This window comes from Peromyscus californicus, unplaced genomic scaffold (assembly GCF_007827085.1).
Source record: "Peromyscus californicus insignis strain IS unplaced genomic scaffold, ASM782708v3 Scaffold_18__1_contigs__length_77618521, whole genome shotgun sequence".
In the NCBI taxonomy this organism is placed as follows: domain Eukaryota; kingdom Metazoa; phylum Chordata; class Mammalia; order Rodentia; family Cricetidae; genus Peromyscus; species Peromyscus californicus.
In genome coordinates, this window is record NW_026294480.1 from 68,647,276 (window position 1) to 68,675,047 (window position 27,772).

General features: G+C 37.2%; 1 protein-coding gene across 5 annotated transcripts in view; it reads right to left on the reverse strand.

The window, feature by feature from the left end:
- The window catches only part of Tmem161b (transmembrane protein 161B), an 83,778-nt gene that overhangs the window by 17,232 nt on the left and 38,774 nt on the right, over window positions 1-27,772 (reverse strand). For 3 of the 5 annotated variants that reach the window (XM_052743653.1, XM_052743651.1, XM_052743652.1), the window contains 3 exons: window positions 24,992-25,075; window positions 22,535-22,632; window positions 14,286-14,442 (listed from right to left, as the gene is read on the reverse strand). In XM_052743653.1, the coding sequence (XP_052599613.1) occupies window positions 14,286-14,350 (65 nt within the window). In that variant the 5' untranslated portion in view covers window positions 14,351-14,442; window positions 22,535-22,632; window positions 24,992-25,075. Of the gene's footprint in view, window positions 1-14,285; window positions 14,443-22,534; window positions 22,633-24,991; window positions 25,076-27,772 lie in introns of those variants that run through there. The other 2 variants (XM_052743655.1, XM_052743654.1) reach the window with 1 other exon arrangement.

Below are 27,772 nucleotides of genomic sequence, written 5' to 3' on the forward strand. Positions count from 1 at the left end.
AAAGAAATTAAGGAAGACACTAAAAGACAAGCTTCCATGCTCATGGATTGGAACAACTAGTCTTGTGAAAGTGGCCATCCTACCAAAAGCAACCTACAGATTCAATGCAATTCCAATCAGAATTCCATGGCCCCCTCACAGATAGGACAAAACGGAACCAGGACAGCTAAGGCAGTCCTGAGCAAAAAAAGATGGCTAAGGAGGTACCACCACGCTGTTGTTTGTTTTAGCTCTTTTGGGGGGTCTGCCACTCAGCTCCCACACAGAGGCTTTTTCTTACTTATAAATGCCCAGCTGTAGCTTGGCTTTTTCTTGCCAGTTTTCCTTAACTTGTCTGGTCTTTGGGCTTTTCCTCATCTCTTCTATAAATCTTACTCTTACTCCATGGCTTGCTGTGTAGCTGTGTAGCTGGCCCCTGATGTCTTCCTCCTTTTCTGGCTACTGCTCCTTCATCCTCTCCCCCAGATTTCTCCTGCTATTTATCCTCTCTGCCTGCCAGCCCTGCCTATTTATCTCTCCTGCCTCATTATTGGCCATTCAGCTCTTTATTAGTTAGACCATCAAGTGTTTTAACAGGCACAGTAACACAGCTTCACAGAGTTAAACAAATGTAACATAAAAAGTAAGTAACACACCTTAAAAGAATATTACTCAACACCACCATACTTGATTTCAATTAAACTACATAGCCTCAATAATAAAAACAGCATGGCACTGGAACAAAAACAGAGATCAATGGAATTAGCTACTCAACTTTTGGCAAAGATGCCAAAATTATACATTGAAGAAAAACTGTATCTTCATCAAATGATGCTGAGAAACGTGGATATCAATATGCAGAAAAACGAAAGTAGATACTTACCTCTCATCCTCCACAAAACTCAACCACAAATGGATCAAGGACCACTTTAACATAGTCCTGATATTATGAAACCAGCAGAGGAAAAAGTAGAGTGCATGCTTCAACTTACAGGGACAGGTAAGAACTTGGGGAGTAAGACTCCAGTACCAGAGGACATAAAAACAACTGACAAATAGGATCTCACAAAACTCAAAAGTTTCTGTACAGCAAAGGAAACTGACACAAGGAAACAAGACCATATTTGCCATCCATCCATCCACCAAAAATTAATGTACAAAATATACAAAGAACTTAAAAAACTAAACATTAAGAAAATAAAGAACCCAACTGAAATATGGGTTATGAACTGAACAGAAAATTCTCTAAAGAAAAAATACAAACATCTAGGAAACACTTTAAAAAGTGCTCAGCATCATTAGCTGAGGTAGTTTGAAAGAAAATGGCCCCCAATGGGAGTGGCACTATTAGGAGGTGTGGTCTTGTTGGAGTAGGTGTGGTCTTGTAGGAGAAAGCGTTGTCACTGAGGAGGTGTGCTTTGAGGTCTCATGTATGCTCAAGCCACACTCAGTGAGTCAGATCACTTCCTGTTGCCTTCCAGTGAAGAGGTAGGACTCTCAGCTACTTCTCTAGCACCACTTCTGCCTGTACGCCACCATGTTGCACCATGATGACAATGAGCTAAACCTCTGAAAACGTAAGCCACCTCAATTAAAAGTTTTTCCTTTATAAGAGTTGCCATGGTCATGGTGTCTCTTCACAGCAACAGAAACCTTAACTAAGACATTAGCCATCAGGGAAATGCAGATTAAAACTATTTTAAGATTCCATCTCACCCAATCCAAACAGCCATCTCCAGTAATACAAATGACAACAAATGCTTGCATGGATGTGGCAAGTGGGGAATTTTTACATACTGCTGGTGGAACTAGTGGAAATCAGTCTGGAGGTATCTCAGGAAGTTCTATATAAAACTGCCAGATGACACATATATACCACTCACTCCTGGGCACACATTAAAAGGACTTAATATTTTACCTCAGAGAGACACCTGCACATCCATGTTCACTGCTGTTGTGGAATGTTATTTTAACTAGGAAAAGATGTGTTACATTTGTTTATGCTGTATTTGTTTAATAGTAAAGACATGTTGCTCTGCCTGCCTACAGCACCTGATTGGTCTAATAAAAAGCCGATGGCCAATAGCTAGGCAGTAAGGATAGGCAGGGCTGGTGGGCAGAGAGAGTAAGTAGGAGGAGGAATCTCGGCTTGAGGCTTGAATAGAAGGAAAAGAAGAGAACAAGAGAGAAAGACAGGGAGAAGCGCAGGGTCAGCCTGCCAGACAGCTGCCAGCCAGAACATGGAGTAGAACATACAGAATGAAAAGCCCTGAGGTAAAACACAGATGAAGAGAAACAGGTTAAATTAAGTCATAAGAGCTGGCAAGAAATGAGCCTATGCTAAGACTGAGCATTTACAAGTCTCCGTGTCATGATCTGGGAGCTGGCTGGTGACCCAAAAGAAAGCCTGTTACACACTGCTCCTCTACTGACAATAGCAAGAAAGTGACAGAAAATACCAACTGATGAATAGATAAGGAAAATGTGGTACATATACACAGTAGAATGCTGTTCAGGTACAAAGAACAACAAAATAAATTTGCAGGTAAAAGAACAGAACTGGAAAACTGGTATCTCGGGCCTCAAAGCATAAATGCCTCAAATTCCCTCTTATCTGTATCTTAGTTGCAAACTTTTGTGTATTTAACATGAAGCCAGTAATTAAAAAGGTGCCATGGAGGGATGCATTAAAGGAGAGGGGAGAGCAGATTATAGGTAAAAAGAGCTGTGGGAATGGGCATTCAAGGAAGGGTGTATGATAAAATAAATGGAACCCTATTAAATATTAAAATACATGTGAAATGAAAGAAAGGAGTTTGGAAAGCTAAAGAAGTGGGGGTGTGGGTAGGAGAATGGGCAGGAGGAAAGAACACAGCCGGTGGGTTAACTAACACTATGTTGTACAATAAAGCATTACAGAAGCCTACTCATTTAGCAAGCTCATTTCCAAACAGTAGTTTGAGCAGAAGGACCCTGCACAGATGGACAACGCCATTCCTAGAAGACACAGGCTATTAAATGAAAATCATAATGCAAGGCATAGGATGCCTCCATCTGAGTTACTAGTTAGGGAAGCCCAAGAGGTCTCAAAAACCAACAGAGGCTCTTGCCACTGTACTGGATTACCTATCACAGATACATGGGAAAGTCCTACTGTGGAAGACACTACATACTTGGGCTACAGGCCATAAAGAAATCAATCTCAGACCAAACAGGAAACTTCCTCCCAGAAAACCAGCCTTCACAGTGCTGGAAAGTGCTAGGTAGGCTATACTACAGGAGAAAGGATATCAATGTTCTTACTCAGAGCTGGACCTTGCATGCTGCATCAATCTGCCAAGTTCTATGTGCCCACTGGTGCAATAGTCTAACTACCTGCATTTTGACTGGAGTTGAGGCCTGCTCCCTGGGAAAACTTCCTGGTATTGTAATCTCATAGCTGCAGAGGTAACAGACCCTAAGGTGGACCCTGGTATTATTTTATGAAATGGTCCTATTGTCAAACAGCCTCCTAAGCATGTTTATACCTATAGATTCATGTTACTTTCAACCTTGATGAGAGAGGCTTCTTTTTAGAGCAGGAAGCAGAAACTCCCAACTGATCAAGAGCTAAGAATAAATGACTGACTGTTCAGCCCCAACTGGGACACCAATAGACCTTCCCCCACACCTCCAAAGGCTGTGAACAGGAGGTGGAAGGAAAGAACTGAAGGATGGGGAGGAACGCTGTGAACTGCTGTCTTCTGGATATGGCCTGGCTATCACAATCTCAGAACTCCCAGATCTGTACACCAAGTGTACCATCTCAAGCCAGCCAAAATTCTAGCATACACAAGGGAGGGTCTTTTAAAGCTCCACTCCTACTAAAAGGCTCTCTTGGTAGTTCACAGATACTGGAGAAGGAAGAATCATTCTACCCTGAGGAAGTAGCCTCTGGGATCCAGGCTCTAATGGATGGTCCTATGCCTAGACACACATGGGCAGCATTTATTGGTCTTATAGGTTGTTTTTAAAAAGAGAGAGAACATGAAGTGTGGGGGGAAACATGTTAGAAAAGGGGTCAGGAGGAGTTGCATGGGGAAGGTGGGGGAAGGATATGATCATATTTCATTGTATACATGTATGAAATTCTAGAAGGAAGGGAAAGAAGGAAAGAAAAAGAAAAGGAAGGGAAGCAGAGTGTGGCTAGCCCGTGACACTACAGGCAGTGCTCACCCTAACACTACTGCAAAGTCAGACTTAGAGCTCAGCGGTAGAGTCTGGGTAGCACATAAGGGGCTCTGGGCTCAGTTCCAAGCACTGCAAAATCTACATACACACCAAAAAATACATAGCTTGTAATGAAACAACATGATGCAGACTGGAGTCAACTAGCTGTGTATCAGGAGAAAAGAAAGGTCAAATGTACTCATCTAAATTTTAAACCACTTTGCATGGTCTAAGATCTTGGAGTCATATCATAGTTAACAAATTCTAAACATGTTGTAATTTGGATTTATTTTACTAGGTTAGTAAAGGAGAACTGTAGAGTAAGCTTTCTCTGTTTAGACTTCCTGTTTCTCACAGGAAACTAGTAAATATATATAGCTATATCTATCTATCTATCTATCTATCTATCTATCTATCCATCCATCTATAGATATAAAGTCTCATACACAACTAGTTTTAAACTATGCATTTTAAGGTGTTATTAACCACCTAGTAATAGAAGTGAAAGCCAACTTATGATGGAAAAGTTGGAAGCAAACAGACAAGAAAAAACTTCAGTACTTAAGACTATTGAAACTGTATCCATACGAATCCTAATTTGCTCATTAAAAGTTAAGAATTTGAGTGTCAAGTTAAAGAGAAAGCAACCACAATGACAAATTAGGAAAAATGTTTAAGTCTTAAAAAAAACTTTATCTAATTAACACATTAAATACTCTTCACCTAATTAACATATTAGCCAGAATCCATATAGCTAAAAGCATTTTTTGAGAGCAATGGTAGGATTCTAGAACACAGATGTTCAAACTATTCCCTATTTCTTCCACATCACTCTAAGCCACATGTTTCCCTTATTTATCTTTTCTAAAATAAAACTAGAGAAGCAAACCCACTGGTTTCTTTTACTAGATCCAAACACTACAACTCCTTCTCTTTGACATTATATTGGAATATACAGGAAAAGAGAATAAAGGTAAAAATCACAGAATATAAAATCTCCCAAACCATACCTGAACGACTTCCAAGATACAGTTTTGTCATCTTTTAATGCCTCGGGGGCCTAAACCCTGGTTTGAAAAACACTGTTTCATTTTATTGAAAACAGAAACTAGAATTTCCAAACAACTCCTCTACTGACAAAAAAAAAGTCTTCGGTCAAAATGATGTCAAATGACCAGAGTGACATTTCCAAAGACGACATCTAATGCTATATAGATCTGAATACATTACAAAATATATCAACACTGAAAGTCCATACCACAGGTGCCTAAAACATAATAATCCCTGACTCAATTCATACTGCATACTAGATAAATTATAAAACCAAGTACTTATTTATACCAGATTAGAATAAACCCTCTTCATAACTTGCTATAAAATACACATAAAATATTCTGCAATGTAATGCTATGATCTGGGTTATTAATTCACATCTTCAAGTTTTCTTATAATAATAATCCCCAAACCTCCTCTTGAATTAAAATCTACCATCTTCTGGATGTAATCCATACACTGTCTTGATCATAATCTATAATCTGGACTGTCCTCTTCCTTCCCATCTCCCTAATCAAAGACTGAAGTGAAGGCCCCACATCCTTCAGCGCTCTCTTCTGAATGGACGACTGCACTTACTTCTACAATGCACGCACTATGCAGTCACATGCTGAGGACTGCTGTGTGACAAAGCTGTAAAGAGCATTCTTTTGCTCTACAGTGTCTTGGTTCTACTCTTGCCATGTGACCTTCTACATTAACCTCTCTGTGTTTCTATTTCCTCACCTGTAAAGTACAGCCACTATATTCAAGACCTTAAAGGTCTAGTTTGAAAATCAGAGATTCTTTCTAGTCTCAGCAACTTCAATGTTTTCTAGACACCTGAATTAACAGCTGAGCACTGATAACAGGAAGGAAAAGGGAATGCATTCATGGACTGACAGATCACATAATGATTCAACTTTTTAACCTTTCCCATGAAATTTCAAGAGGTAAAAGATTCCACAAAGTATGTCATGCTGTGAGCTAAAAATAGAGGTGAGCTGACCTCTCTCTATGATGGAGAGCAGTTAAAACTCCATTCCTATTGCCTTCCTGTGCAAGCAGGGAACTAACCCCACTGTGACTCCAAAACTAAAGACTGCCTGTGAAGAAATGAACTTGAGGCAAACAGACTTTAGATTAGGTCACTATACTAAAAACAGAATGATTAAATGATAGTCAAAGATACCAAAGATGCTCAAGTTTAGTGAAAGGTGCATACTGATAAACCCACAATAAGCTGAGAATATTCAAACTAAAAAAATGCACGGACAACCCCTAATCTACTGAGCACTGCAGCTAAGAAACACTGCACTGCATTGTGACCACACAGTGACTCGTAGCTCTAACCGACCAGCTCCCTAGAATATTGTAACACATATTACTAACTCAATAAAGAGCAGACTTTCAAGTGTGGTTTACATACGATGTGTTGTGTTCACACAACCTTAAAGGAACGAAAAGGAAAACGAGACTTGAGGGATTCCCTGCTTCCCCTTGGAAATAGTTTGTACACACACAGGCAGGAGACTGAGGACGACAGAAACCAAATCACTCCAAAAGATAGTCAATGACATCATGGCCTTTTCACAAGAGGAGCTTCAATATTACTAAATTATTCTTCAGTGAAACTACCAAACCCTACTTACATACAGAACTTCCATTCTTCCTCTTCAAGTTTAGTCTCTCACTTTTAAATATGAAAGGAAGCCTTAGATATTAAGGCAGAGATCAAACATTTTCAAATAGTAAATACTTTGGGCTTTGTAGGCAACATATACAGTCTAATTCTGTATATAAATTTTGTATCCTTTTCCCGACCCTAAATCCTTAAAAAAAAGTTAATAAACTATCCTTTGCCCTAGAGCTATACAAAACAAGCTATAAATGTAGGCCCTGTTTACTTGTATAGTACTATATTATATTAAATCAAAGATACAATTATTAATGAGGAAAATTAACTTGGTAAAAAGATGCAGGCAGCAACATAAAACATTTCAAATATGTAAGTTATACATGTTTCTGTATACATACACACATATATATTTCATATTAGCTATGTAAAGATAAATGCATCTTTCAAAGAACAAAACGTTATGAAAAATGATTAGCTAATAAAATTAAACATATAATAAACAAAAAATAGACAAAAGAAAGTTTCATCAAGCAAAACAAAGAGTATCAATGCATGAGGTACACTAACAAGAGACAAAAGGAATTATATGCACTTATACATACGGTGTGGGGGTGGGGTGGGGGTAGGAGTGGGGCCTTGAAGATGTCAAAGACACAATAAAACAAAGTTTCCAAACTGAAATTTACAAAGTTGAGGAGTCTTCAAGAAGCCTAGCCCAAGGATGTAAGAGCTCCATCAAAGTATGTGTCAACTAGCTTACAGAAGTGGGACAAAGCAGGTAATCATTGTTTCCTAAGGAAGGAGGAGAGGGGGCAACGTAAGCCATATGTATATCACAACAAGAATGTTATTCTTAATGGTATCTTTGAAAGTTATGGACAGTGGAATTATATTTGAAACACTGAAGAAATATTGAAAACCTAGAATTCTACACCCAATTGAATGGCAGTACAAAGTAATGCACCTTCAGAATCACAAAGTCCAAAACCCAATTACTGTTCGCACTATGGTTGAAAGTTCCATCAAACCATTTGAACAAACAAAGAAAAACAATGAATTCGGAAAATGGGAAGTTAAGATTGGGAGAAGGGAACAGGGAATTCTCAGGAAACCCACAAAACTAAGCCCCAACACAACAGTTATTCAGTTGGTCTGAAAGGCAAATAATCCCAATAAAGCCAAAGCAAAAGGAAAGTCATACAAGTGGCCTGGTGGGCCACTACTGAAAAGCTAATGGAATTACTAAGAAACTCAAAGAATAAGTACAATTTTACAAAGAGTAGTAATTTATGAACAAATTACAAATGAAACCACCGTGCCTTAAAATGCTCACACATGAATACTTAGGTATTAAAAAAATATGTGTGACTACTGATTTCACCAAAGTTTATACAAAGTGTACTAGTAATATTAAAAAGGAAAAGTAGAGGGAATAGTATATTGTGAGAAAAAGAAATTCTCTCTGGCCATAGCAGCATATGCCTGAGGTTGTTGCAGAAGAATTTTGAGCTCTAAGATAGCTTGTGACTAACAAACAGACCCTGTCTTAAAACAACAAACCAAAACACAAAACCACATTCACTGGTCAGGAGAAGAAAGAAGATCTTCACATGCCGTAACAGATAAATTATTAGACTGTAACCTCTCATTTAGAAATACAGAGATTTGATTATGATTGCATGTAGGAAGTGTGTGCGGGAGAAGGAGCCATGTGCAAGGCACCGCGTGTGTGAAGGTCAGAGGACAACTGTGTGGAGCTGGTTCTCTCCTTCCACTTTACATGGGTTTCCAAGGGTGAGCACAGGATGTCAGACCTGAGCAGCAAGTACTTTTACCCACTAAGCCATCTCACTGGCTTCTAAAATATGTTGATTTTTAAAAGTGAGAAGAAACAGCAAAAATGGAAGATAAAATAGAAAACAGAAGAGGACAGATTTAAAATCTGCATGGAGATGTGTGCAAACTATAGAAATATTACATCATCTCTAATCTCAGCACTCTGGGACACTATTTGGAGTCAGCTCAATTGATTCATTGTCTTAAAGACCTGATTCTCTGGGCTGAAGAAACTGCTCAGTGGTTCAGAGTGCTTATTGCTCTTGTAAAGGATCTCAGTTCAGCTCCCAGTACTCACTTACACCAAGCAGGTCAAAACCACTTATACCTCCAGCTCCAAGGGGTCAGCTACCTACTTCTGAACTTGCGCCTTCACAGCATACATTCACCTAGAGACAAATACACATTTTAAAAAGGACCAATTCTCATATCAAGAAAACATGGCTTTTGTCAATAATGTTACCACTATTTTTTTTTTTTGAATGGAAGAAATAAAGCATACTGTGATTGTGATTATCAAATACTTAATTCTGGCCTGTATAGCAATACCTAATAAAGTGACAGCTAAATTCATTCAAATACAACAAAAAAGGAGACTATATTCTAAGAAGAAATATTACTCAAAATGCAAATGTGATTAATATTTTAATAAGCATAATATATTCTTCATCATTTTTCACAAATTTGAGATTATTTTTAAAAATATGATTATGTTTCTACTTAAGTGATTTTCATATAAATTGAAATTTGTTCAACTATGGAAAGAGAGATTATATATATATTTTTTGTGACTTACAAAAAAAATGCTAGTCCTCCCCCCACCCATTCAGATGATTAAGCTTCCCACTATTTTTCTTGGTGGAAAGGCAACTAAAATACTTGAAACACATTACACTTTTCATTCTACACTACAAAACAAATAGGCAAACCAAACTCTAGAAACAGTATTAAAATTCTATTACAGATTTTCATTTAAAGCTAACAATAAGCATGTTAATTCTTATTACTTATCTAATAAAAATCTTTTAAAGACAATTGTTCCTATTCAATGGTACAAAAACTTTCTAACATTACCTTAAAATTTATTTGCAATTTTAGACGTGCAGGCTTAATTATGACTTTAAAAAAAACATAAAATTCTCCCAGATGTTAGAAAAATTATCATGCATGTTTTAAACTATGTCACAAAATAAGCTTATAGTCAGCCAAGCTCAATCTGAAAGCAATAAATACGAGCTTTATTTGCAAAACAAAAACAACCAGAGTTCTGGTTAAAATAAAACAAAAAAGGCCACCCTTGAATTTTTAATTTCAGAAAGAAAATTATCACTTCCCAGCTAAAAGGAGAAAGTCATACTAACTACAAATCAATAGACAGAAAGAAGGTCCTATTACTCAGATTCAGCTGCCCTCTTTCCTTCTGAGGTTCTGACCAGAAATCTTGGTACCCTGAAAGGACTAATGTCACAAAAGGCCTGCAAGTGTTAAAGAGACAAGCCTGGAGCTAGCAAGCCGACTCGCTCCTCAAAGGCCTTTGGCGCCAAGCCCGACAACCTTGAATTTCATCCCCAAGAACCGACGTGGGGGTGGGGAGAAACGACTCCCTCATGTGGTCCCGACATTCACATGTGTGTGTGTACACCACATTTGCACACACATACAAAACAAGCTTAAACATGTCTGTTATAAGTTCTCAGGTTCACATAAATACCTTGGCTAAGATTAAAATTCTCTTTTCTCACTACACTTGATATATGAAACAATCTACTTCAGAGTTCCAATTTCCCTATTAATTTAAGGCAGAAACATTCGCACAGAGGAAGAATATAGTAATTTGCAACCTTCTAAGGGATTTAGAAATGGCAACTGAGTTGTACTACTTTGTTATAGCTGTCTAGTTCCCATGGCAAATAAGGTAGCATTTAATTTATATAGCTTTGCATGTCTAGAAAGAAAACTGACTCAATTGGAAAACCATAGAACTTATTTTCACTAAAACTATTTACAACTTTTGATTTTACAAAAATTTACATGTCCACAATCATGGCAAATTAAAAACAAGCATAATGCCTTTTGTAGCTTAGACCTTTGACACTGTATAATACAAATACTGTGGAAATGTGACTAATGCTTTAGTTCTTTAGCCAAGCATAACAGGTGTAACTGAGAAGTCAGAATTCTTTGCAGCCTAGTTTTCTTCTTGATACTCATGTAATTGACTCAACATTACAGAGTGCTACAGTTTAATCTCAAGAAAGCGTCCTAAAAAAACCTACCTGTATGTTGTAAACTACTTTAACATTTAAACGTTTTATTTCTATCACAGGATCACTGGCTCTTTTCTCTGATGATTTTACCTTTTCACTTTTCATTTATTCATAAATGAGGATAATATGCTTCATAATCATAAGATCAATAGACATTTTCCCATAATTCTAAGATGTCACACAAAGTAAAGACGGTCACTACAGCTGCTTCCCTGTGCTGCAAGTCTTCACAGCTGTCTTCCTTACACTGTTAACAGGTGGCAAAAGAGGGGACTGAAGATCAAGTACTGGGTCACCGATGGTGCTTAGAGATGCAGAGAGGAGGGGAGCTAAGAATCAGTGTGAGTTTCAGAGTGCACTGACAGGTGGTGGTACACACCTTTAATCACAACACTCGGGAGGCAAAGGCAGGTGGGTCTCTGGGTTTGAGACCATCCTGGTGTACACAGCAAGGTCTAGGACAGACAGGGCTACACAGAGAAACCCTGTCTCGGAAAAACAAAACAAAAACCAAAAAAAGGAGAGAGGGAGGGAGGGAAGGAGAAAGAGAGAGAATCGATGACAAGAGGTGGTGACAACCTACCAAGTTCCACCACTCAAGCTTTAGTATCACACACTCAAATGTCATTCTCAGACTTTCAGGACTCTCACGATACTACAGAAGCCATTTCTGCTGTCCTATGCAAGTATGTCAAAATGGTGAAGAAAGAAAGGAAACAAAATGATCATGGAAATAAAGCAATTGGCTCATGACTATCCACTGAGCCAATTAAGTACATGTATCTAATTTGAGGAATACTTTAACCAGTAACAACTGCAGAGATTTTCTGAATCAATTAATATATATGTGCTTGGAATTCAGCAGAACTATTGCCCCATGAAGTCAATGGAGACCTGATTTTGATTCCTAAGTAGGACATACAACAATGAAATAAAGAAATCCCAGACAGAAATCACTTCTAGTAGACTTAGTGTATAGAGTTAAGGCTGAAAACAGTTGTTATAGCTAGAACAAGCACAGCCTGCCAGAACTCTCTTCTTTGTTGTGAATCTAGACGTTTGGCATGTAATTCTGGTATCTTGAATGTGCATTAACTGCAGTAGGTTATTATTTCACACCCAATGTTAAATAAAACCCACATACACAGTCATACATACAATTCTACTTCTTTCTTCCTCCCTAACCTCTTCACAGAGAGTCAAAGCTAAAAAAACAAGTGACCTGGATTGTAAACTCTACCATTTTCTATATTCTCTACTATGAGCACACACAACACCCCAACATTCCTGTGGGAAGATGGTATTGTTTGGTACCTTTCATAAGAACACTACTTAAATGGAGTAGAGCTAGTTCAGCTAAAGACTGTGATTGCTGCCATCAACTAAGCAACAGGAAATAAAATGAAAAATGACAGAAAATATCTGAGTAGCTAGTTATAAGTACATGTTTGTTTCTAGTAGTAATATACTAATGGCTACACCACATAAAATAATCTGCATAAGAAGCATATACATTCTCATATATGCATAAACTGTAACTAAAGCAGAGAAAGAAGCATTCCATAAAGAATATTTATCATTAATATCTTAACACACAAAATAATGTAGTCATAAAATAAGCAGAGTTTCACAGAAAAGGTAAAAAATGAAGAGCTCATGAACATTTTCAACTGTAGTAGAAAGAGTAAACAAGAACCATAATAAAATAGCTGGGAAAGTTAAGAGTATCTCCTAGGAAATCTAAAATTATAATGACCATGCATATGAACGACAGATGACAATTCTAGATGTTAACATAGGGGACTCTACTTCCTCAGCAATAAGCATCCCCGAAGTGTTCTAAATGGAGAGAAACTCATCAAATAATTACATAAAAGCTTCCGAGAACTCATGAACATATATTTCCCAAACTGGCAGTTTTACAAAAATAAGATCAGCTCTTCCCTAAAGTACATTTATCTACTTTTTGTTTTGTTAATCTAAGGGGTAAACATAAGATTTAAGAGCAAAATTTCAGAATCCCCAAAATAAAAAAAAAAAACAAGTTCCAGGAGTGAGGGCTGTATTTAGGTGGGAGGAGGAGGCACAATGTGAGTGCCAACAGGGCATGCAGTTCTTCAACACTTCGGAATTCTGAAGAAAAACTATTTTTGAATTTTCTACCAAGTCAAATTATCAATCAATAAAGACGGCTTAAGGCACATAAAACTTCAAAAACCACCTTTTCTAAAGATACCACAGAAGAGTTCATGCTTGCAAAAAAGAAAGTGAGCCAAGGAAGAAGAGATCAGGTATCTAAAAAAAGAAATGGATTTTTTTAGGAAGACAGCAATGAATAATGTTCCAGGACAAGAGCTATGTAAAAGTTTATGAAGACAGGGGAGGCAGAGCCAGGCGGATCTCTGTGAGTTCGAGGCCAGCCTGGGCTACCAAGTGAGTTCCAGGAAAGGCGCAAAGCTACACAGAGAAACCCTGTCTCGAAAAAACCAAAAAAAAAAAAAAAAGTTTATGAAGACAGAACTGGGGATGGCCAAGCAGAAGGTGCTAGACACCCAGCCTGAGGACCTGAGTTCAGTTTGAGAGCAACACGGTAGAGAAAACTGTCTCCTGACAGCGGTCCTTTGCTCTCTCCCCACACATGTGCACACATAAAGTAACACACTAACACAACTGTGTAGCTTATAAACAACCAAGGGCTCCAGAAGGATAGTTCTATAGGAAATAAAACAGAAATGATGTACTGATCTACTGATGTACCATCACTCTGGGAAAGCTGAGTTTCCATAATATAAAAATACATTTTCAAGTGAGGTAATAAAATATGTTTTGCTACAAACATTATTTTCATAGGTAGCACCTCAAAACTGACTGAATCTTAATAAAATGTTATCTCTATTAGGGAGAACTGTCCCAATATCAAAGAGTAATTAAGCACCTGGGAGGAAAGTCTCCCTGTATTCCCACCAGCACAAAAGGCCCCTTAAAGAAGTCAAAATGTCTGTGGCCTTTCTGACATTCTACTTGGATAAAAAATAGAATGAGGTGACATCTCTCTACATTTAACTTTTTAAACTACCCAACCATTTTGAAATTTTAAGAAGTTACATAAAGAATTTCCATTGAATATGATCAAGGTACACTGTATACATAAGAAATTGTCAAAGAATAAATAAATTTAACATATCCTAAAAATTCTGTGAAGAATTCAACAAAGGAAAATTCTCTAACCACCGACAAAAATATCTTAACATTAAACACAAGTTCTAATGGTCTAAGTTCAAAACCAAGTAAGTTTACAACACCAATGATGGTTGGAAGGATACATTGCAAAAGACAGAACCAGGAGGCACCAGACTAAGCTGATGTTCATTTCCTGTGTAGGCTTCATGAAACTGTAATAAACCTCAGTTACTAGGTACACAACGGTAGCAGCCACTGTGAAATCAACCAGCCACTGATACTCTGGAAAGTAATGCAATGCTGAAAAATAAAAGGCCAGAAAAGTTTCAGTTAATTGAAGCTCATGAGGCTCTATCCATATAACTTTAAGTATGCCACATTTTATTCTACTTGCACTCTTGAACTGTAAAATTTGCAAATATAAAAGTATAGGAGAGAGTCAAATTCTAGCATTTAACATTAAATTTTGATAGTTCATAAATTAAGTAAGGAAAACAACCCTGAACTGATTACTATAAATTATTTAAATTGCTGTTAAAACATGAATGCAAATATATTGGTGTTTTCTTAACTAGTCAGCTTATTTTTACAAAAATTATGTGACTAACTTTCTCTTGGTATATCTAACTATGTTAACTTTGACTTCAATGAATACAACTTGCTTTAAAATACAAAAGGTTTACATTCATTTCAGACTTAAACTTTGCTTTTAACCACTGACGGAGGACTAGTAATTTGTAAGCTACTGCACACAATAGTAAATGAACAAACACTCTTCTCATTCTCTCTTAGAAGAAAAACTGATACAATACTGATTTTACATAAAACCACAGCCCTTCAACAAGTAATTCCATCATTCAGGGCTTATATTAAAAATAAAATTCCCTGACAGTACATGCTCTATGCTCTATGTATGCTCTATGTATTTCATTTGATTTAAATTTTTTACAAAATATATAGTGTGTTTTATATCCTCCAGAGTGTGATAGTTATCAATTATGTACACAGGCAACCAAAGTAAAAGTGATATTCTTAGCCATATATTAACCAATATGATCATGTCTTTTATTCCTATTTAATAATATAACCATATATGTCTCTTCAATAGAAAACTGGGAGTCAAAAGAAGTCCACAGAGGGCAGAGAGCTCAGTTGTAAAGTGCTTGCTTGTATGAGGCACTTGGTTCAATAAGGAATACCAAAAAAAAGAAGAGGTTCAGACAAGCCTGTGTGCATATCCATACACATGTGCATGCATTCACAAAAGTATACACACATACACACACACACACACACACACACACACTCACACACACACACACACACACACACACACACACACACACACACGGAACATGTCACTGCTACTCTGGTTAACAAGAATGTTCTTGATATTAAATAGCCAGTTGTTAAACTAATACCATTTGTAAGTACTTCTCAAAACTATCTAAGTGAAATCATCAGTTAAGAAACTACATGCTAAAGCCACATCACCTAAGTGCACTGTTTAAGTTAAAATAGCAAGTTCTCATTGGTTAGTTGTCTAACATACAGAATATAATTACCCAGTTATTTAATGTTATAGAAATGAGTTTAGAAAACAAACAAAAAGATACCTACCCTAAGACCTCTGAGTATAACAATATTGACACAATGTTTGGCTAAGTAGCTGCTAACTTTTCAATAAATATTAGCTGATATCAGAAACAGCAACAATATACAGAAATTAGTGAGCACTTTTACACAAGTAAACACACATACAGAACTCATAAAAACAAATGTGACAACTGCTGATCAAAAAACAAGGTGTTTTGAAAGTTACATGAGAAAGCAAAAAGGAAAAGGATGGTTATCAGTCTTAAATGTTTAAGTGAGTTCATGAGATTGATTTACAAAGTTCTTTGTGGGTTATAGGTTTCCTCTATAGATACTTACAAATTTCATACAACTAATACTCAATCCTCAACTGATAAAGATTCTGATGTTATTTTATATTATAAAATAATTTTATATAAGATGCTTGATAAATCTGCTATGGTTTTGTTGACTTAGTCCTAAGAAGAATCAAATTATAAAATAATACTTTATGTATTATCTGAAGTATTATTTAAGCTAATGAAGCCATTTTAATATGACAAAATAAATCTCCAACCAAAACTAATCAGAAGAGATAGGGAAACACTATAAACTCAACAAAGGAAAATCCACCAAGAGGACGATGAAATTCTTAACATCTATGCCCCAAATCCAAGTTCATAAAAGAAACACTACCACAACTAAAATCACATTCTGACCCTCAAACAGTGATAGTGGGTAACTTCAATACCCCACTCTCGCCAACAGACAGGTCACCTAGATGAAAATTAATCAGAGAAATGCTAGAACTAACTAATGTTATAAATCAGTTGAACCTAACAGATATTTGCAGAATATTTCACCCAAACAGAAAAGATTATACCTTCTCAGCACCTCAAGGAACTTTCTCAAAAACTGACCACATACTGGTCACAAAAGAAGTTTCAACAGATACAAGAAAACTGAAATAATGCCCCACATCCTACCTGACCATCAGGATTAAAGCTGGATATCAACAATGGGAACAGCAGAAAGCTCACACGCAGAGAAAATGACCAACTCAGTATGGAATGAAAATGTGTTACAAGATAGAAATTAAAGAAATTAAAACATCTGAGAACTGAATGAAAATAAAAACACAACACACCCAAATCTCTGAGGAGACACCACGAGGGCAGTTCTAAGCAGAAAGTTCACGGAGCACAGATGCTAACATAAAAAGTTGGAGAGACCTCACACGAGCAACTCGAGAGCACACCTGCGAGTTCTAAACCATAAAGGAGAAATGACACTCCAAAAGAGTAGACAGAAAGAAACAACCAAAGGCAGGGCTGAAACCAATAAAACAGAAACAACCAACCAAAAGGAACCAATGAAACAAAGAGTTGGCTGTTTGAGAAAAATCAATAAGACTGTTTAATCCCTTAGTGAAATTAACTAAGGGGGAGAGAGAGTGAGTGAGAGAGAGAGAGAGAGAGAGAGAGAGAGAGAGAGAGAGAGAGAGAGAGAGAGAATATCCAAATTATCCAAAATCAGAGATGAAAGGGGGACAACACAACAGACATCTGGGAAATCCAGAGAATCATAAGAACAGGCTGTAAAAATCTGTACTTTATCAAACAGAAAAATCTTAAAAAAAAAAAAGATCCATTTCTTGATATATACAATCTAACAAAGTTAAATCAAGATCAGACAAACAATTTAAACATACCCACATAACCCCCAGTGAAATAGAAGCAGTAATTAAAAGTCTACCAACCAACAAAAGCCCAGGGCTAGATTAATTCTGCACAGTATACTATCAGACCTTCAAAGAATTAACATCAATACTCCTCAAATTATTCTCCAATATAGAAACTGAATGAACATAGATGAAAAAATACTCAATAAAATACTTGCAAACCGAATCAAAAAACACATCAAAAAGAGCATCCACTATGATCAAGTAGACTTCATCCCAGAAATGCAGGAATGGTTCAACATATGTAAACAGATAAATGTAATCCACCAAATAAGCGTCTTTAAGTACAAAAACCATATGATCATCTCATTAAATGCAGAGAAGGCCTTTGACAAAATCCAACACTCCTTCATTATAAAAGTCCTGGAGAGACTAGGGATCCAAAAGTCAAAACTCAACATAATAAAGACAATTTGCAGCAAGCCCACAGCTATCATCTACCTAACCTGAGAGAAACTCAGACTTTCCAATAAAACCAAGAAAAAGACAAAGGTGTCTACTCTCTTCATACGTATTCAATAGATAGTACTTAAAGTCTTACCTAGAGCACTAAGACAACCAAAGACCATCAATGGTATAAAAATAGAAAAAGAAGAAGTCAAAGTATCTTTATTGGCAGATGATACAATTATATACATAAATGACCCTAAAGACTCCACCAGGAAACTTCTATAGCTGATAACACTTTAAGCAAAATAGCAAGATATGAAACTAACAGAAATTAGTATACAAACGACAAACTGATTCAGAAAGAAATCAAGGAAACAATAGCTTTCACCTCAAAAAACAAAACAAAACACACACACTTAGGATAACTCTAACCAATAAGTGAAACACTTGTATAATAAATTAAGATATTGAAAAAAGAAATTGAAGAAGATCAGAAGATGGAAAGGTATCCCATACTCAACTGATTGGTAGGAACAGCGTGAAAGTGGCCATCCTACCAAAATTAATCTACAGATTCAATGCAATCCCCATCGAAATTCTAATGCAATTCTTCACAGAAATTGAAAAGAAAAAAAATTTAGTTTCATATGAAAACTAAAGAACTGCTACCAGCATACCCTATGTCAAGGTATACTACAGAGCTATAGTAATAAAAGCATCATGGTATCATTATAAAAATAGACATATTGATCAATGGAATCCAACTGAAGGCCACACAGAAGTCCACACACCTATGGACACCTGATTTTTGATACAATGATAAAAAAGACGGCATCTTCAACAAATGAGGGCTGGTCAAACTGGATGGCTGCCTATAAAAGAATGGAAATAGATCTCTAGTTATCACCTATAGAAGAATGGAAATAGATCTCTATTTATCACCTATAGAAGAATGGAAATAGATCTCTATTTATCACCCTGCACAAAACACAACTATAGCATAAGGCCAGGCACACTGAATCCAGTAGAAGAGAAAGTGGGGAATAGTTTTGAACTCCTTGACAAAGGAAAAGGCTTTCTGAACACAACTCTGATAGCACATTCAGAAAGAACAATTAATAAATGGGACTTCATGACACTGAAAAGTTTCTGTATGGCAAAGGACACCACCATTCAGACAAAGTGGCAGACTAGAGAATGGGAAAAGATTTTTACTAACTACACATCTGATAGAGGGCTAATATCCAAATTATATAAGAAAAAACACTAGACATCAAGAAACAATCCAATTTAAAAATGTGGTATAGATCTAAAACAGAGAATTCATAAAAGAAGAACCACAAAGAAATGTTCCACATCCTTAATCACCAGGGAAACGCAAATCAAAACTATTTGGAGATTTCATCTTATACCAGTAAGAATGCCCAAGATCAATAAAACAAGTAACAACTCATGCTGTCAAGAACATAGGGTAAGGGAACATCATCCATAGCTGCTGGAAGTGGAAACTTGTACAGATACTATGGAAATAAGTGTGGCAATTCTTCAGGAATCTAAGAATAGACTGACCTCAAGATCCAGTTATATCACTCTTAGGCATCTACCCAAAGAATTCTACATCTTATTACAAAGACACTTGCTCAACCATGTTCAGTGCTACTCTATTCACAATAGTCAAAAACAGGAAACAACCTAGATGCCTGATGAATGGGTAATGAAAATGTGGTATATTTCTTTCACAATGAAATAGTACTCAGCTGTTAAATTTATGAAATTTGCAGGTAATAGGAAAAACCATCTAGACAGAGGTAATCCTGACCCAGAAAGACAAATATGGTATTTGCTTATATGTGGATGTTAGCTTTTAAGCCTTCAATTGGCATGCTAGAATCCATAACCACAGAGATTACGTACAGAATAAGAAGCTAGCAGGGCAGGGAGGATCTCCCCAAGAAGCTGAAGTGAAATCTATGGCTATGAAGAGACAAGGGGAGGAGGATGGATTCAAGGGTTAAGGGGGATTTGGGGAGAGACACCTAACATAAGGACCAGTTGAGGGTTCATATTGATGCCCACAACTATAGAAGCTTCCTAACATGTATACATATATGAACGAAATATAATTGGTGTCACCAATATCAAGGTACCACCTAGACATCTTTTGCCACCAAATGAAAACTTCAGGAATGGGTTACACTTAGATGCGTTGCTGGTCAAAGAGCCCCATGGAAACCCCCAAACATCTCAGGCTGATTGCTCTCTACAAATTCACAGTAAGGCCTTATTGCTGAAGATAGTACTTGCATATCTCATTGAACACAGAAATGTCAAGCTGGTGCCTAACTAGAGCTTTCCTCTATTGACTAGTGTTCATGGTACTGGAAGGAACCCTGCACATTACCAGAGGAGAAAGGTAACTATCAACCCAACTACAAACCCTGTGGTCTATAATGATGACCTGCCTGCATGATTTGCTGATGCAATAATCGCACAAATGTTGTAGGAGTAACCAATCACTCTTTGATTGGATTAAGTCACACTCCAGCAGATGGAACCTATGCCTGACACTGCTCAGGTGGCTAAGAATCTAAGACTGGATAGGTCATGGGCCTAAGGAAAAATTAAATACTATTGTTCTGCTAAAGAAACATAACAATAAATAATTCTTAACAACATTCTGCTACAGATCATTGTCTTGATCGGCCATCATCAATCAGAGAAGCTTCCTCTTGTAGTAGATGGGAACAAATTAAAACAGAGACCCACAACTGATCAATGTGCAGAGTGAGAGACTTTAGAAGAGTCAGTCCTAAATAGGATGTCTATCAAATCTCCCTACCCTACAAGGTTCAGGAAGTCATGTGGAAGAGGAGGAGGAAAGACTGTAAGAGCCAGAGGTGATGGATGACTCCAAGGGAATAGTGTCTTTCAGATACAACAAGACTGACACTGATATACATATGAACTCACAAAGACTATGGCAACATGCACAGAACCTGGAAAGGATTAAGTCAGATGGGGTTCCAATGTTGAGAAAGGGTAGTGGACATGGGAATCCATCCCTAATGAAGAAGCTATCTCCAACTGACACTGGCTTGCAAAGGAAAAACTAGAGTCTCGTTGTGTGTATTAACCACACTTAAGGATAGGCCTCCTGCCAAGTGATAGGTGGCTAACACAAAACAAATTCAACAGTATTTGCAAACTTTTTGTCTCAGAGAGTTTTGGGCATTTTTGTCTTAACTATCTTTTGTTTGTTTCTGATTTTGTGTTTTTATGGTTTCTGGTAGTTGTGTGTGTGTGTGTGTGTGTGTGTTTTTGTTATGACTTCTCTTTTTAATTCTGGTTTGTTTGGGTTTTTTGTTGTTTTGTTTTATTTTCTAAAGAAAGAGGGGAAAGGGTGTGGAGTTGAGAGGGTAGAGAAATGGGGAGGAACTAGAGGACTTAGAGGAGGAGAAACCCTGATTAGAATATAAAGTATGACATTTCTTTAAATAAGTACTGATTAATGTGTTAATTCCTTATTTTTCACGTAACCCAGTGGTTCTCACATCTGATTATAAATCAAAATCACTTGTTGCACTTTTGAAGTCAAATTCCCACAACCTATTCTAGAGTCAATGAATTTTTAAAAAGAACTGCTGTGGAATGTCTTTCTGTACGTTGGGAATGTGTTGCTCTGATTGGTTGATAAATAAAACGCTGATTGGCCAGTAGCCAGGCAGGAAGTATAGGTGAGGCAAGCAGATGAAAAGAAGGCTGGGAACAGGAAGGCTGAGGCAGGAGTCGCCAGCCAGACACAGAGGAAGCAAGATGACAAGGCAGAACTGAGAAAAGGTACCAAGCCATGTGGCTAAACAGAAAAGAATTATGGGTTAATTCAAGTGTAAGAGCTAGTCAGTAATAAGCCTGAGCTAATGGCTGAGCAGTTATAATTAATATAAGCTTCTGAATGATTATTTGTAAGTGGGCCAGGGGACTGCGGGTGCCTGGTGGGACCAGAGAAACCGTCTGACTAAAGAGAATAAGGAATCTTTATTTCTAAAGATCTCTGTAAGTAATATGAATGTATAAGGTCTGAAAACTAGTCTTACAAACAACATCACTTCAGATGTCTTCCCCCTCTAGGATTCAATTAGCTTCATATAAAATTCATTGTAAACTTAAAAATCATTATAGTCATTATTATAAAAACTGAAAAGGAAAAAGTAAATTATTTATTTTGATATACTCAATGGATAAAGGTGATTTGTGAATAATTTTTTTCAACATCTTAATACCCAACACTATTAGAATAGTTGAATTACTACACTTTAGATAATTCAATATGCAAATGTAGTTTAAAGTGCATTATGAAAGTAGATTATTATAGGAAATAAGTTTTGGGAATTACTATTGCAAGACTGTGACTCCTGCCTAATAACCAGAAGCTGTAACAAAGCTGAGTAAGTGTCTGCTTTCCAGAACTGGGGAAAATAATACCATATAAAGAGAAAAGAAAAATTTCATTTGAGTAAAGTCATTTGGAGCTGTTAAGTTCATTTTGAGAAACTCACATGTTAGACTTCATGCTTTGGACAATAAATTCATGATTAGGAAAATACACAAATTATACCCCATAAACAAACAAAATATGTTCATTGCCATTAGACTGGTGTACAGAGAACACGTACAGGACTCCCTTACCTAGAGTATCTACTTCTGTAACGGACTTGGTTTCTAGATGAAGGTCAATGTCTTTTGGAATGGTTAGTGGCTTATTTTCAATGTGACCATTATATTTTCTGCGAAAATGAGACAAGTGACACAAAAAAACAAATTACTTAGTTATCCAAGTGCTTATATCCTTCTAAATGCAAAAGAGATTTTAAGTTTCATTCTAATGTCACCCTGGAAGAGGTCAGATACTCAAAAACAGTTTTCCAAAGGAGCCTACAAAATGCTTAAGTAAATTATGTTACTGTGTAATTGACCAGAGGAAGAATTACCTGAACTAGCAAGAGAAACAAAACCTTGCTTGCTAGTATAATATTTCACACCCATTTTTCCTACTCTTTTTTGCAGATTCAAAAGCAACCTAGTATCTCTTTTGTAGGCACAAGATTAAAGGAATGGAAGAGAAAATAAAATTCTCTTTGAAATGATGTACACACATATACACACAAACACAGCTGTAATTATATGTAGGACAGAGATGAGTGAGTATTAAAATTAATGTTCGTAAGAAATTCAGAAACATGAAAGGTAACCACAGGAGGTTCCTACACAGACTTACAGACAGAGGAGGCCAGCAAAGATCTCTAAGCGTACTTGTATCACTCCTAAATCTAAATTTTAAGGACAATCAAATAAATATAGAAAGTAGTATGTCCAGCTTTAATAAGATTATTTTCAACATTATATTTACTCTTGAATAAATAAAAACGGGGGGGGGGGGGGGTCTCGGTGATAAATTTCATGTAAGTAAATCAAACCATGGTTACTGCTGTTAGTAAGAGGAGAGCATCACCACTGCATCTCTCTGTAATTACAACACTGAGAAATTCCTGTAAGGGCTGGGCATATAGTGCAGCTGAAGACTGCCACGCTCCTGGGTTTGATCCTAAGATGTAGCCTGAAACCAGGAATGGTGATATATGGCTGTTATTGGGAACTAGAGGCAGGAGGATCACAAGTTCAAGGTCTTCCTCTGCTACCAGCATGGGCTAAACGAAACTAAGCCTAAAAAAGGAAAACAACAGATTATAAGGCATGCAAAAAGAATCCAAATATTTACCAAATGAATAATATACTGCATAATTAAATCCCACAATTGTTTGACATGGTAACAATGGCCGTCATCAGAGTTTTAGTGGTTGAAAACAAAAAAGCAACTAAAAACTAACCTGGTCCTTAAAATTCTGGTCCTTAAGTATATAAACTTGGGAAATTATTTGATACTTGAAAATTTTTTTTTATTGTATTTCTGCCAGAATCTGTGTACTACATGCATGCAGTGCTCTTGGAGACCAGAAGAGGGCCTCATATCCAATCAAACTGGGTTACAGACAGTTTGTGATCTGCCATGTGGGTGTCAGGGATTGAACCCGGGACCTCTGCAAGAACAGCCAGTGAGTGCTCTTAATCACTGAGCCATCACTCCAGCCAGGGTAATTATCTATATTAAGTTGCACGAATGCATAAAATATTTTGGAAACTATGACATTGGTTAAGAATATTTTATTAAAGAACTACTAAAATTTAAAAAGGGGAAGGTTCATGATTAATAATCCAATGAACTTCAATGTATATTATAAGTGAAAAGGAAAAAGCCTTAGTCAACCCCTAGTTGAGGAAACTAAAGCTAATGTGGAGAGGACATCAAGGCAGACTTTCTCAGAATTAAATACAGGTATGCAACTTTATAGGCAGAAAAGTTCTTCAATACGACCATGTTCAATCTCTCCAATTCACCAAGGTGACTATGGTTCATTCAATGAGGCTTGTCAGCAGACAGTTAAAACATTAAACAGACGACATATAAAGAGCTGGGCTGAGGGCTAACATTCCATGTAGAGTTCTGGCTTAGTTGCACCTTGAGGAGAAGCAGTGCAGTGATGAGCAGAACCTACAAAGCCAGGTCTCGCTCTATTCTTTTGCACATGTGGACTCTAAGTCAACAGGCCAATCTACCCAGAAACACGATGTAAGGCAGTAGCATGCTGTCTAGCAATAGGAGCAGCAGAGATTCCCAAAAGCCACCTTTGAAAGACCTGTGGACAACACTGCAGCTCTTCTCTTAATCAACCTAAGCAAACAGATGTAAAATAGTATTTTCATAATTTAAGTAAGAATAAAATTAACAACTTTTGAGTGAAACAACAACTGTCTTGTATTTACATACTATTTTCACTTACTAAGATTTACATGGGTTCTAATGTCAAATATATTACCTACTCAAGAATAAAGTTACTCTTTGAGTAAAACAATTATTTTGTGCTTATATTCTAATTTCTATTTTACTGGAATTTTCATGGGTTCTGATCTGAAATTTATCAACTACTTACAGCATAGTTAATACACATTCCTTTAATCAAAGTGCAAACTGTATCTGCAAAAACGATGTTAAACAGTTCACATTGGAAGCTCATCAAGGGAACTTACCTGTCTTTTTTACTCTTTCCTTTCTGCTGCTTCCCTGCAAGGATTCTCAGTTCTTCTTCTGAAGGATGTTGATACCACCTCAAACTAAGGGAAGAAAAAAATGCCCTTTTAAAGAAATTGCTTAAATTTACCAGATTATTTATTTATTCTACAAATATTTACTGAGTCTCCAATTTGTGAAGACACTGTGGGAAATAATCAGGTGGCAATGCAAATAGACATGCTGCATAGGACTTAGAGAGCTCAGAGGCACACCCAGGCAACACCTAGATGCACTTAGGCCTTAGAGAGCTCAGAGGCACACCCAGGCAACACCTAGATGCACTTACTAGATGCCAGGCCCTGCTATGTTGTATGGATTTCTAACATCTTCCTCTTTCATAAACGAAATGACATGAACTCTGCAGATGACTGCGCACATTAATTCTCCACCATCCTTCATTTAAATGAAGTGATAGTTTATTTAAAAGAGCTGACTGAATGCTCCCTCATAGTTATAAGTCATCTTTCTTTTTGTCCTCTCTACCACACAGAATATCCACATCATTTAATCTCTCCCACACCAAGCACGTCCCTGACTTTCGTGTCTTGCCGAGTGGTTTCACTACCTACCAGTCACTTCAGTTTACTGATGTATCTTACCCTTAGTGTATCCAAACGCTACCATCGGTTGGTCTAACGCTTTAAACTCCCCCGACTCCACTGCAAACAGTTTACTTCAACCCTGGGCTCCACTTAGTCCTCTGCGGCATGACTATCACAAGACTCTCTCTCTGATCCTGCCTTCCCTTCGACATCCTTCTCACCCACCACTCAGAGCTCGCTTGGTTCTTTTTCCACAAGGGATACCTCCTCAAAGTACATTAGCACATTTAAATCCTTCCCAAGGCAGTGCAATGAATCAGTAAGCCAGAACTTTCATCAAGGTCCTTGCCCCTATACTGTTACAAAGGATGATAAATACACACCTCATGCTGCTATACTATTTTTTTAATTACAAAACTCTAGATTATAATGACATATCTAAATTTAAAGAAATACCAACAACTAACTTGCTCTTTTAAAAATGCTACAGAAATGACAATTTGAGCAACGACTGAATATTTGATATAAAAGTGTTTGATAAAAATTTTGAGATGACTGTGAGATTATGTTAAGTTTACATTTACAAAGATACTGAAATATTTATGGCTAAAATAATACAATGTTTAAAATTTGCAACAAAATATGTTGGGGTAAGGGTAGATGAAGCCAAGAGCAGAAGAAACCTGTCTGAGGACACAGGAATTGATAATATTAGTCTGTCACTCTGTGTTTGAAACTTCCTACTAAGACACCTCTCAAGGCCTTAAGGGGTACAGAACTTGTGACTTCCTGCTCCCACAGCCCTGCATCATGAGCACAGAGCTCACTTCTGCAGATTTCTTTTCAATCATTCCCTACTTCAAAAGAACACACTACCTTGACTAAACTAATATTTGATTTCTCACAAATTCTTTCATCTTTTGGTGCTTTTGCATATATTCTTCTCTCTAACTAAAACACCTATATTCCAATTTATTTCCTGTTTCACAAGGAAATCTTTCAGTGATATAATATAGAATGTATCATCTGTTCTTTGCTCATTCTGGACAATGCTTCAAAAGCTCTAAGTGACAGGTAGTAATGAGGTAACATTAGTTCCAGGATAGAATTTGGTCACAAAAAAACCAAAAAACTTGATTAAAGGGTTGGAACTTTCAGTAACTTAACCTTCAGTTATGGGAAAGGGACTAATATTTGGATTCAATCATTTAAAACAATGATATAAAATCTACTACATAAAATTCTATTTATGGGTGAAACTCCCAAAAAAAACTCTGGATATCAAAGCTTGCTGTAATCTTCTGGCTGGTTAACACATAGACGGGCCCAAAAGGAGAAACCTTCAAGGTGAAAATCAGAAACCAGTCAGGTGGGACAGGGAACCCAAAGCACCAGTTCCTGAAACGTCCTTGTGTTGGTAACAGAGGACTGGCCACAAAGGATAATGTATGTTTAGATAACATGGCACTGCTATGGATATTGTGGACGTCCAGCATAGCTAATGGCAGACATCCACGGGGCTACGAAGTAAGCACACTGCAGGTAGGGGAACCCTCAAGTGAACAGCGATGTCATCCGTTGGATGACTATTTTTGGCAAAAATGCAACTTTCACATGTGTTTTGTATAAATGTGGTGGTCTTGAGGCAGAGGCCTTTGCCCAAGTGTGTCTGTCTATATGCCTGTCTGCATGTTGACTATGCCCTCCTGTGGCATGCCTTTGTGTGTGCCTTGAGGCCTTTGCCTAGAGTGAATAACCTATGTCTTATCTGCCTAGGACTCTTGACATCATCTTAAACTTCCAAGCCTCCCATGAGCCGCCTTCTTTCCTGGCATGGAACTTAGATCTCTGTCAGGAAACCAGGGAATTCTGCTTTCCTGCCTGCTACAAACCCCCTTGATGCTCTACACGAAGGTGGAAGGGGGGGGGGGGGACTAAAACCACATTAATAATGCCTTCTGGTGAGCAGCTTTGGAAGTGGCTGTCTACATTTTTATTATAGAAGTGTATTACATGTTTCCCCCGATTTTAACCCATCTCCTAATTGATTATAGGGTCACCTCTTTAGAGAACTCTCAGAGTGACAGAAAAAGGTCCTGTAACAAAACTATTACCTTCCAGCCACTGAAATGAAATCTACCTCTGGGTGGAGACGAGCTACTGTTTCCTCCTTTAGGAGTTAATCCTGTTGAGTAA